The following is a 12,617-nucleotide window of genomic DNA, read 5'->3' on the forward strand; positions in this document are numbered from 1 at the left end:
GGTTTTTTTTTAATTATTACATTATATGTGTCAAGAAGCTTACCAATGTCAGGATTGCCATGTTATCATCAGCATCTGCTTTTGTGAATGACCACTGTGAATAATGTAAATAATGTGGTCTTTCAATGAAGGGTGGTATATAAATAAATTAAATAAAATCAATGCCACTGCCTGTATTTTCTGCATATAATTTCCTTCACACAGTTTTACAAACAGCTTCTCCAAACCATGTTACATAATTATTCTGTAACTTGGGGTAATACTTCATGCATCTGATGAAGTTGACCCTACTTCTTTAAAGCTTATTCCATAATAAAATCTATTAGTTTCCAAGGTGCCACAAAGCTCTTTGTTGTTTTTATTGCCGCAAACTCAGCCTCCTCTCTGAAAGTTCATAAAGAAACATAACAGTCAGAATAACGGCTGCTTGTAGATTTTAGGCGATGACAAAAGGTACAGAAACTTGGCAATGATTACGGAAGAAAATTGAACTTCTCTGCTTGTAGACAAGCAAACATTCCGAGGCAGATACTGTTGTACTTGAAAACAACAATATTTTTTTAAAAAACTTTGTAGCTGTGTTAAGTTTTCCCTTTTCCAAGTGCATTTTTCTCATTATGTGTAATCATATGATTTCCCCTTAGAAATACAGAGGTTCTAAAATACTTGTTCAGATTATTAATAAATCCTAACAGCATTTCAATAACAGCACTGTGGTTTCGAATCTAACAACACCCTTCCCCAGAAAATAATCTTTCTTTCCAACAAATACTCAGTTTTCACTCCACTTTGGGATGTGTTTTCTATGAGATGAAATCAGTGGGAAAGATCAGCAGGAGAACCCACGTGCAATGAAAACACGGCAGGGTGGGAGATACATTAGAGGTCTTGTTTTTAATTTTGCAAACATTTGCCATTCTGTAAAATGAGAAACAGTTGCATTTTTCAATACACTATACCAAGTTTCTCACCCAGGGGAAATAAGTATTTGTCCCTCCCCTCCCCTGGATATTATTCTTGTTTTATGAAAAAGAGTAAACCAAGGTTGATTTCCGTATAATGTTATTTGGGGAAGGAATTACCTTCTTATTTGTTATCCCCAGTTATTTGTCTCATTAAAATAATCACTGTTTTTCTGACGCTTTCCCCCCTATCCGGCAAAGTCTCTTCAGTTTAGTTTTATGCAATGCAGTCTTGACTGTGGCATTTGAAATTGACAGCGATGTAATAAAACTAAATGGTCACTTCTAGTTACACAGAATTCATTCTCTGGCTCAAAATGCACTGAGCATTTAAAACAGTATCAAACCCAGCCAGATGGGTGGGGTATAAATAATAAATTATTATTATTATAAATTATTATAAAGGCCTTCTCCCAAAACACCCAAGGGCCTGTAGTTTGTCGAGGATGCTGAGAGTTTTTGAGGGACCCCTATTCCCCTCCCATAGCTAAAATTCTCAGAGTTGCTTTGAAAGAGGGATTGGTTGTTCAACAATAGTGCGAACTCTAGCTCTGTGAGGGGAATGTGAAGTTAGTATCTCTATTCTACACACACCAAATGGAAACAAGTCCCTTATATTCAGTGGTATTTACTTCTAAGAAACTGACTTGCTGTCAAGCCCTTAGTGTGAGAGCAGGGATATGACTGACACGGTCAAGCTCAAAGGCCTTCTTTTGGCATATGTGCACAATTAAACTGCCTAAAGACAGCACACTTTTTGTGGTTCCTTTTTTTCACATGCCTCAGAATAATCAGAAATGCAGTTTTCCCTGAGGCAGTCTGATGTTGCCTGAAGCAGTTCGGCTGCATCCTTTAAAGATGCCAGACATTTTATTTTATTGCTGCAATCTGCTGAGCGGGGTTAAAACTTGCTAAGAGGAAGCTTTTAATTAAAGGCACAGTAGTCCTTTCATTCCTGCCCACATTCAACAAACTTTGCATGTCCACCCTCAGCAAGGTAAGCGCTGCAGTTGCATTTTCTTTCTTTTTTTGAAAAAAGACCCTGCCACAACTCAGGTCTGAGGGGGGAAACCCACAGAAAACACAGGAATGTAATGATCTGGCAAGTTTGCCACCCACGTTCTCTGTAAAGCATGGTGAACTAATGACGTCAACTCCTTAAAAGGCTAGTGGAGAAGCAAGAGCCAGCAGATAACATGGTTTTGTCAACAAGCCTGTTTTGAAGACATCTTGCTTCACTGGATGTATCCAGCTCAGTTCCAAAATTAAGTTCTCGGAGGTGTTGTAGGAAAGCTATTGCAAATCTCCCCCCCCCCCCATTTTGGAAGCTGATATATCCATTTGCTTTTGTGGGTATTCACACAGGTTATTTTTCTGTTTTTTCATAGTAGTATTTCAGAAATGCATTAAAGTAATTTTAAAGCACCTGTCTTTTCCTTACCTTTTTTCTTGTAAGGAGGCTGCCTGTTCATCCTCTCATAGCATTTGAACTGGGAATCTACTATCTTCTGGCGTATTGCTGAATGTTCAGTTTCTATAGGCTCTAATGTGGGATCAGTATAACTTACAGTAGAAGAGAGACTTGGAGCCATTCTCTGTGCAAAGAGGAAAAACTGTTAATGGATGCGAGTAAAACCAGGAGAGCAACATCAAAAACACGAGGTGCCCATCATTCTTACTTTTATCTCATTGTATACTTAAATGTTGCTATGGAGATTTTGATGTTTTGCTTGCAAAAACATGTTGTACCTTCTCTCCAGGACATACAAAACACAGGATTAAATATGGCTGTGCAAAGGACTGCTTGCTTTGATTATGAGAGTTTTTATTGCTTCTCCCTATGGGGAAGCCATCTGCGTGGCAACTGCAGCTGAATGGAATGGAGGCTGAACAGTGGTAAGGCATAGTGAATTTCACACACACAATTCCATACTGCGAATACATTTCGGGGGGAAACGGAAGCCCACTGTGACTCTCCAAATCTTCCCATTGGCAAAAATTGAGTTCACACATTTAAATGTTGTCATTAGGTATTTCCCTAACACCAATGACTGAACTATCTAAATTACCAGTTTTCATATTCTCCAAGACAGTGCTCGTCAACCTTGGGTCCCCAACCTTGGGTCCCCAGCTACAGCCAGGCTAGTCAGTGGTTAGGGATGATGGGAGCAGCAGTCTAGCAACATTTGGGGACCCAAGGCTAAAGAACACAGCTCCAAGACATACAGCATGCTACACACTGAAGGGGTTACTACTCTGAGGTTTTGTGAGAGGACAACCTCCTGTGAGTAATTCAGCTTTCACTTTCTGTCCATACAATGAATTTGCATCATGTGTGTTACATTTAATGAAAACTGCTGTGATTTAAAGCTCACTTGTACACATTTAAATTGTTGGCAAGCACACTATTGGATTCGACAACTTAAGGGACCCTAGCCTTCGTGGAATGAGTAATCTGCTGTTCAGAAGCGGCTGGAAGTGAAATAGCAGGGACCATTCCGTATGTGACTTAAGGGATTAATTCTGTTATTGGGCAAGGCAGACTCGGATTGACTGGAGGTTCTAGACAATTGGGAGTTAGCTGTCAGCGAGGATGGCAGTTGAGATTTGACAGCTGGAGGAGTTGGAGGGAAGAGTGGTTCTGAAGGTATTTCCCCCCTGTGTAAGCCTGAATTCCTGCCTTTTTTCCTCTGCCTTATATCTCCTCATATTAAGTACAGTACTGTTTTGTTCAGTTTACCTCCGTAAAGTTTATTATCACTTTCTTTTCTCTCTGGACTCCATCACCTTTATACCAACCATTCTGCTAACACCCCAAACCTAAGCCCTCCCTCTTTTCTTCTGATACAGTGGTACCTCGGGTTAAGTACTTAATTCGTTCCGGAGCTCTGTTCTTAACCTGAAACTGTTCTTAACCTGAAGCACCACTTTAGCTAATGGGGCCTCCTGCAGCTGCCGTGCCGCCGGAGCACGATTTCTGTTCTCATTCTGAAGCAAAGCTCTTAACCTGAAGCACTATTTCTGGGTTAGTGGAGTCTGTAACCTGAAGCGTGTGTAACCTGAGGTACCACTGTACTGTGTAGGCTCAAATGTACCGCTAACAAACACTGAGAACAGAGAAAGGGGAGCAGATAGAGAAGAGGCAAAGACTCTTGCCATTTGATTGCAAGAGGACCTGATATGGTTCATCAGTTTACAATGATAAAGAGCTCAAACAGAAATGACTGCAAGCCTTTATGAGTTTCCACAAAGTGTACCGTAATTAGCTAAATGCTGGCATAAAGTAGGAGGTTTTTTCTCTCCACTCCGTTGGCTGTGCTTAATATAATTTGTGCTGGGCAGTAATAGAATGGTAAATTGAAATTACACGAGGCAGACCTGACCATAGATCTCCAGATGTTGTTGGACTCCAACTCCCATCAGCCCCAGCCAGCATGCCCCATGAACAGGGTGATGGTAGTTGCAGCCCAGCAACATCTGAAAGGCCACAGGTTCCCTGTTCCTGAATAAGGAGGATACTTTCAGACCTGCAGGCAGTCATATTTCAGCCACACTGGCCACCCATTGCCTTGGTTTTCAAGGCCGATGATCAAGGGAAAATGAGAGAGGTTGGCAGCGGTACTAGCTAAAGAGGGCTTGACTGGAAATGGTCTTCCGCTGTCAGGACCAAGAAAGTATAGCAAGCACCATGACCTACAACCAGTGAAGAGTTAGGCACCAGGAATTGATAAGTATATATTTTCATAATGTTCCATTTCAATTCACAGATCCCATTAAATTCAGTGGAAGAAGTAGATTCATGTGTGCAACACTCTGCACATGAGAATTATCTTACTCTCCTGAAATACACAGGACTCATTTGTTTTAAATGAAATATTTTTACTGAATGCATCAGGGTATTTCATGCTCTCAGGCTGCAATACTAGGCGAACTTACCAGAGAAGGAGTCCCATTCAAATCAGCGGGACTTACTTCCAACCGAGTAAACATACCTAGGATTGGTCTGTTGAAGTGCCAAGTTATTCCTGTTATTCCCTTTCTTTCCCTCATATTAGGACATCTTGTCCACACAAGAGTTTTGCGTGCACATCTGAGCACATCTTAACTCAGTGGACATAATCATTCACCGCTGACTTGTCTGTTTCAGCCATCTTCTTCTGTTTTGAGCAAAGCATGTTTAGGGTTTAAAAATATTGTCAAATTTATGTGCTTTCCTCAGTGGCAGTGGTTCAAGGACTGAATGGCAAATGCACATTGAAAACAACCTATGAAAGATCAGGTGATTTTAATGTTTACTTTTATATTTTGGGCACTTGCCTTTTTTGAAACAAAAGTGAGCAGGTGAATCTACCGCCAGTGTTAAAATATTTCTCTTTGATTATATTAGTCTTGGCTTAAACTAGAGTAGAGCTCTCCTATGAGGAGTCTTGGAAATATGGTTATCTGTCTCTTTCATAAGCCATTCACTTCACCTCTGCGGTTTTATAAAATTTAATGATTTAAACAGAGGTTTGCAGTTGTGCAAGGAGGAAGCATTAACACTTATAGAATTAAATACCAGCTTTTTTCAAAAAGAAGAAGCATTCTATGTCATCATCCTACTTGCTAACTCTGTATTCAGTTTGACTAAATACTTTTAGATGACCACAAAAATATCCTGGGGATTGAAACATGATATGGAATCGCATTAACTGTTGTATTTCCAGTCTTACATTCAGCACTCATAATATTTATTCAAAGCCTAGAGAAACCTATGTAGGTAATGAGTGTTTCAGCTTTCTTTTATTAAGGATTTTGAATAAATGTTATTCATTCATTTGGCAAATCAGTCAACAGTTAAACACCACCATAAATCATAAAACACCACAACACTTTATGAAAATGCAAGCATAAAACAGACTCGCCAGTGCAGAGTAAAACCTAGGCAAATTCAACATCAAAAAGGCCAGGATAAATAATGTTTTTACCTGTCACTAAAACATATCAAAGTTATGCCAGGCAGACTTTGCTTTTCAAAGTTGGGGGAGCCAAAACAGAATAGACCCTGTCACTGGTCACCATCCATCTAACTTTTGAGTGACTAGGGACCAAAAAACCAGTATCTGAGATTGGTTTTAATAGAGTGTATTGATGGAATAAGTTGAAGTATATGGCATTCTTGTTTTCCCACTCTAAGTTCATAATTTGAGATGGCATACATGCAGTAGGAGGAACATTCCTTGCATTACTTTGGGTTTTGAGAAGAAAGTAGTGTTACAGTCTCTTGCCCAAAGTAAAGTGCATAGCTTCAACATACATATTCACACCTTCTGTATCTTGTAGTGTTCCCCGCCCCCCCCCCCCATCCCAAGAAAACTATACCCATTTTAAGGTCAGGTTGGATAAAATACTGTATCATCACTGAGATCCAAAGAGCTGCCTGAAGCATAGAATGCCCAGTTGATTTTGTTTCTTTGTTTACATTTTCTCTGAGTAGCAGATACCCATGCCATAGCATAAATTACCCTTGAGTATTTCTTCAGTTTCGAGTGCTAGTATTTGAGAAAGACAAATACCACTTCGGGTGTACAGTTCTTTGAATGCCAGTCACTGCATATAATATCGAACAAGAACAGATTAATTACTCCCTGAAATAATGACCACCCAGGGCAATATTTTCAATAGAGGAATGAATGGTGTTACCGCATATAAGAAAGTGGAAGAATACCTTGAGCATATAGACAATTATTATTTATTAAAAATAAATGATTCACAGCTTCATAACTGTAATGGGTTTTTTTAATGTGATGAAAAGGGTCAGCAATAATCTTCCTGAAGAGAACAGATTAAATGATGTCCCATGTGGCAGTTTAGCAGCCGTACATATGATGTCACTCCTAAAAGTACAAGTAAATGACGTCATACATACGACCACCAAGCCACCACGCATTAAATGATTGTTATAAAAGGTGCATTACTATGGAGTAAAAAAAACAACAGATTTCTTTGAATGCTGGCAACCACTTTATACCTAAAAGATGATAGTCGTGTCTTTTAGATTGAAGCAACTGCCCCCACCGCGAATTAATATTAAGACTTGCTATATTGTATGCTCTCAGAATAATTCATAACTAACAATCAACAGCAAAAGGTAGAATTGGAAGGGACCATGAGGGTCAGCCAGTCCAAACCCCTACAGTGCAGGAATCTTTTGCCCAACATGGGGGCATGGTCTTTATGACCAATTCTTTGGATGATGAAAATATCACACACAAATCCTGGGAAAAGAAAATCCTCCCCCCCAAATACTTCAGACGATGGGCAAGCATCCGAAAAGGCGCCTCCATCAATAATGCAAGCATAATATGGAATATCATTTTTTTGTGACCTTTAAAGCAGATGCCACATATCAGGTGAGTTTTCCTTCCAACCCTTTTAAAAAAACAGAGCAAGGCAGAAAATCTCTTAATGTCAAACAGAAGGCAAATCTCAAATACAAATTGTAGCTTGGTACGTTTTGTGCATCTTGTCACTACTCCCTCTTCCTCCCCATAATATTTAGCAGGAATGAATAGTCAATGAATCCTGAATGTCAAGTCAAGAGTTTCTGTGCCACAGGCGTGGGGAATTTCACTCCACAATGCCTGGGATTCAGGCAGTGAGAGCAGCACATCTGGAAGTATATAGAAAACTCCACAAGGAGCCCAGTCCCCGCCTAAAAGCAAAGTGGAGTCCAGCTCTGACTGGGGCAGAGGAAGGGGGGTCACCACTGAGGGGGTGACAAAATGCCGGGCGGCACTCACCGCAGGGCCTGCAGCGCGCCTGAGCCACTCGTCTGTCCTAGGAGTGACCCAATGGCTTGGGCGCTCGCAGGCTCTGCACTGCCCCAAACAGTCTGTCCGCCGCTGTCCCCCAAGCTGTAGGGCAGCTGAGAGGGCGGAGGTAGGCAGAGTCTGGAGGCCCCGCGGATCATCCTGCCCCAGCTGGCCCTGCCCCTGGACACAGGGCATGCACGCCACCCCAGGTGCCGGATCAGCTTGCTCCGCTGCTGGCTCTGACAAACTGGTTACAAGCTAACCTTCCGTTCTTCTATGTGTCTCCATAAAAAGTAAAGGTAAAGGACCCTTGACAGTTAAGTCTAGCTGCGGACAACTCTGGGGTTGCGGCGGTCATCGCGCTTTACAGGCCAAGGGAGCCAGCGTTTGTCCACAGACAGATTTTCCGGATCATGTGGCCAGCATGATTAAGCTGCTTCTGGCACAATGGGACACTGAAACCAGAGAAGTGCATGGAAATGCTGTTTACCTTCCCACCGGAGCGGTACCTATTTATCTACTTGCACTTGTGTCTCCATACAGTTTAATAAATAAAAATAAGTATTTTCTCCACACAAAAGAAACTTATTTCAGCTGAAAGGTACTGAACATGTGTGAATATATTAAGTGTATGGCAGTCATATTAGAGAAGCCTACACCTCACTGTCAATTTTTAAAAGAAGGATAAAGATATTAAAACTACTCAACAGACATATTAAAATGAAACACTATTAAAAATCCTGTACCACAGGGAATCCTCACATTTACTAGGAAGTAAGCCTCACTGAGCTCAATGGAGCTTGTTACCATTCGGCAGAGATTGGGGCTGGTGCACAAACTTCGTAACAATACTATCATTCTTTTAAAAAAATCAAGATTACTTAGTTTTAACACTGTGCAGCTGATTTTTGATTTTTTTAAAAAATACAGTTTAGGTAATTTTACTGCAGTGAAAACAGATCACATGTGGGTCCAACAAGCGCTACCTGACAAATGTGAATTATATTTTGCAAGTAATTCTAACCAATTATTGCTAGCTATAATTTAAAATTACACTGCACATTATCTAGTTCTCTACCACCAGCCTCAAGCATAATTATATTACTTTATCTTGTAATTTGTCCATGGAAAAAAACAGGCTAAGAATGAACGAGGCTGTTGCACTACTGAATAACTGCGTTTAATCAGGTCTGCTAAAACCAACCAACCAACTACCCTTTCAGACTCATTTTATGTCCTGTCATTCATATGATTAAGCAACTGAGTCTAAATTTTAGCTAGGGGTTCTTTTCCTGCCCTATCTGAAAATATAAGGGATTGGACCCAAGACTTTCCACAAGTAATGTACGCTCTTGCCTTTCCTTAACGAAGAGGGGTTCGTGAACTTAAGGTTGTAATCCTAACCTCACTTACTTGGGAGTAAAACCCACTGAATTTCAACAGCACTTACCTCTGAGTAGACATGGTTAGGCTTACACAATCACTCAGCCGTCACTCATGCCACCATTGCTGTATTCAAACACAGATATGGGGGGCTAACTCATGGGGGCCGAGCCTTTTTGGGCCCCCCATGTCCCCAAAATAAGGGGGTGGATGAGGTTGAGTGCAGAGCCAAGCACGGTGTGGCTTCAGTGGCTGACTCCTCCTGCCACGGAGAAGAAGCAGGGAAGCAGCCCTTAGCTGGTGGCAGGAGGACAAGAACCTGCTGGCCACTGAGTGCTGCTGCCACATTCAGCTCTGACACCGACTCCTCCAACATCCTGACAACATGTGCACATCTTAGAGACATCGGGACTTCAGGACCCAACACCACTCCCTGCATTTCTCCTTTGGAAGCTGGTGCCTCTGCATCGATAACTGGCTGAACCTGGGACCTTTTGCTTGCAAGGCAGAAGCTCTGCACTGAGCCACGGTTATTCCCCAAGTGAACCAGACCATTGCCTTACAAGTATTTCCCAAGAAAGGTAAAAAACAACAACCCAGGAGACCCCCGATCACTTCTGTTCATAGTCATTTGAATTGGTGAGCCTGATTTTAGAACAAAGTGAACTAGCACAATGCAAACAGTATCAATCCATTTCACAACAATACACATGCAGTTCTAAAAGCCTTCTGTTAGTTTTTAGTATGCAACTAGAAGTAATTTTGTTACGCAGTTTGCTTTTACTTACATTTAGTAGAATAATCAGTAAGAAGCAACCCTTGCTGTTTTTATCCATTGCAGATCCTTTCTGGAGCAATGTATCTCCCAGGCCCTACTGGGAATTAGAAAAACAACAACCGCTATCATCAGATTTTATTTATCAACACAATATCCTCATTAAAATGCATACAAGTTTCTTTCTTAAACACAGTGTGCATATTCAGGTGTTACCAGGAATGGCTAACACTTTTCATCCCTTCCAGTAGCACCTTAAAGACCAACTAAGTTAGTTCTTGAACTAACTTAGTTGGTATTTAAGGTGCTACTGGAAGGAATTTTTTTATTTTGACTATGGCAGACCAACACGGCTACCTATCTGTAACTTTTCATCCCAACTGCCACATTGAGGATTAGGCAACATGATGACCATATACATACATAATAGACAATCTTTATAGAATTCCTTCAAACAATAACAAGTTCGAAATGAAATCTTAGACTCAGAGTCTCTGAAAGTCTTTGAATGAAGCGAGGTGCCAAACTTTGCAACACTGGCGTTTGTTTGGATACACTGAGGATTAGCCAGCATGCAACACACTCACAAAACATAACCCACACATGCATATACAAACAAGGAGGCCATAGCTGTCCTTCCAGCCCAGCACTGCAATAGGGAGCAAAGTCTCAGCTTTTGCTTTTTTTTTGCAAAATTTTTATTAGTTTTTACAATATCAATGACAAACAAAAACATAAAACAAACAAAACATAACAAACATAAATCATAACCTTATTGAAAATAACAGTTATTTACTTTGTAAAATGACTTCCTCGTTTGCCCTTAGTTGAATTTCATTGCATATCCTTATTACGGTTTCCCAAATCCCAATTTTAATACCCTTTGAATTAAACATTAACATCTTTAAAGCTTCTTCTTGTATTAAACATATTATTTTATCAGTTAACATAGATACAATCCTAAGCCCTTTAAGTATCTGGACGCTATTTCCAGTTATTTTAGCTTAACAAATTTAACTAAATAATAATTAAATTTCTTCCATTCTTCGTGATGTTCCTCCTCCTTCTGGTCGCGGACTCTTCCGGTTAGATCGGCTAGCTCCATACAATCCATCATCTTCATCTGCCATTCTTCTACTGTTGGTAATTCTTGAGTTTTACACTTTTTAGCTAACAAAATACGAGCCGCAGTTGTGGCATACAAAAATAGATTAACATCTTTCTTGGGCAATTCTGAACCTGTTATTCCAAGAAAAAAGGCCTCTGGTTTCTTTATAAATGTATATTTCAACTTTTTTTTCAATTCATTATAAATCTTTTCCCAGAAGTCTTTCACCTTGGAGCAGGTCCACCACATATGAAAGAATGTTCCTTCCTTTTCTTTACATTTCCAACATGTATTATCACAATTATGATACATCTTTGCTAATTTTACAGGTGTCAAGTACCATCTATACATCATTTTCATAATATTTTCCTTTAACAAAGTACATGCGGTGAACTTCACCCCTTTCTTCCACAATCTTTCCCAGTCCTCAAACATTATGTTATGTCCTAAATCTCTTGCCCAATCTATCATCACCGATTTAACTTGTTCATCTTTCATATGCCAGTCCAGCAAAAGCTCGTACAATAAGTTTTTACCTTCAGTATCTAACAACTCCATCTCCAACTTAGATTTTTCCAAGGCAAAACCATTTTTCTTATCCAGTTTATACAATTCGTTAATCTGGTGGTAATGTGGCCAATTTAGCTTATCTGTAATTTGCTCAAATGGTCTTAATTTATAGCCTTCCTCTTCCTCTATTAATAAGTCACAATATCTCAACCATTTGGTATCCATATTTAATTTTTTCTGGGCCTTTGCCTCCATTGGTGAAAGCCATCTGGGCAACTTTCTTTCTAAAAGGTCTTTGTATTTTATCCAAACATTATACAACGATTTCCTAATTATATGATTTTTAAATGCTTTATGGGCTTTTACTTTATCACACCACAAATATGCATGCCAACCAAACACATTATCAAATCCCTCCAAATCTAGTAAATCTGTATCTTCTAATTTCATCCATTCTTTAATCCAACAAAGTGCGGCAGCTTCAAAATAGAGAGAATCCCCCTCTTTCTTTAGAATCCGTAAGTAATTTGTATTTAATTCTGGGTTTCCTCCCCTGCCAGATAAATCTATAAAGAGCTTTTTGCCATTCTTTAAAACATTTCACATTGTCTATAATTGGGAGGGCTCGAAACAAAAAAAGCATCTTTGGCAGCATATTCATCTTAATCACAGAAATCCGGCCCATTAATGACAATTTTAAGTTAGACCACACCTCTAAATCTCTTTTAATTTCATTCCATATTTTCTCATACTTATCCTTATACAAGGAGGGAAGTCTCAGCTTACGCTCAAAGTTGCCTCTTTTACTTCCAGTGCGGCATCACAGCTAGGAGGTATTAGTGCTGAGGAAGTAGGAAACCTACAGATTCACCAGAGGGAGAAGAGGTATCTGTGCAAGCCCAGGGCATGAGGAGGACGCATCCAGTTTTGGGTGTTCTGTTGCAAGTGGCATGCCCATGAGTCATGGCTTTTCTACCCCTGCACTAAACTATAACTGAGTGTGATGAAAATGTGCTGAAGAAAACTTCAGACCTGCAGGCTCCCTCCTGTTGTCCTCCTTCACCACAGCTGTGAGTGGGAGAACA

The 12,617-nt window shown here is 40.2% G+C and overlaps 1 protein-coding gene across 5 annotated transcripts in view; it reads right to left on the bottom strand.

The window, feature by feature from the left end:
• Positions 1 to 12,617, bottom strand: part of CALCR (calcitonin receptor) — a 151,973-nt gene that overhangs the window by 64,932 nt on the left and 74,424 nt on the right. For 3 of the 5 annotated variants that reach the window (XM_083467683.1, XM_083467684.1, XM_083467686.1), the window contains 2 exons: positions 9,928 to 10,014; positions 2,404 to 2,557 (listed from right to left, as the gene is read on the bottom strand). In XM_083467683.1, the coding sequence (XP_083323809.1) occupies positions 2,404 to 2,557; positions 9,928 to 9,975 (202 nt within the window). In that variant the 5' untranslated portion in view covers positions 9,976 to 10,014. Of the gene's footprint in view, positions 1 to 2,403; positions 2,558 to 9,927; positions 10,015 to 10,515; positions 10,586 to 12,617 lie in introns of those variants that run through there. The other 2 variants (XM_083467685.1, XM_083467682.1) reach the window with 2 other exon arrangements.

The sequence above is a fragment of the Podarcis liolepis genome, assembly GCF_965112155.1.
Source record: "Podarcis liolepis genome assembly, chromosome: 12".
Classification (NCBI taxonomy): Eukaryota; Metazoa; Chordata; class Lepidosauria; order Squamata; family Lacertidae; genus Podarcis; species Podarcis liolepis.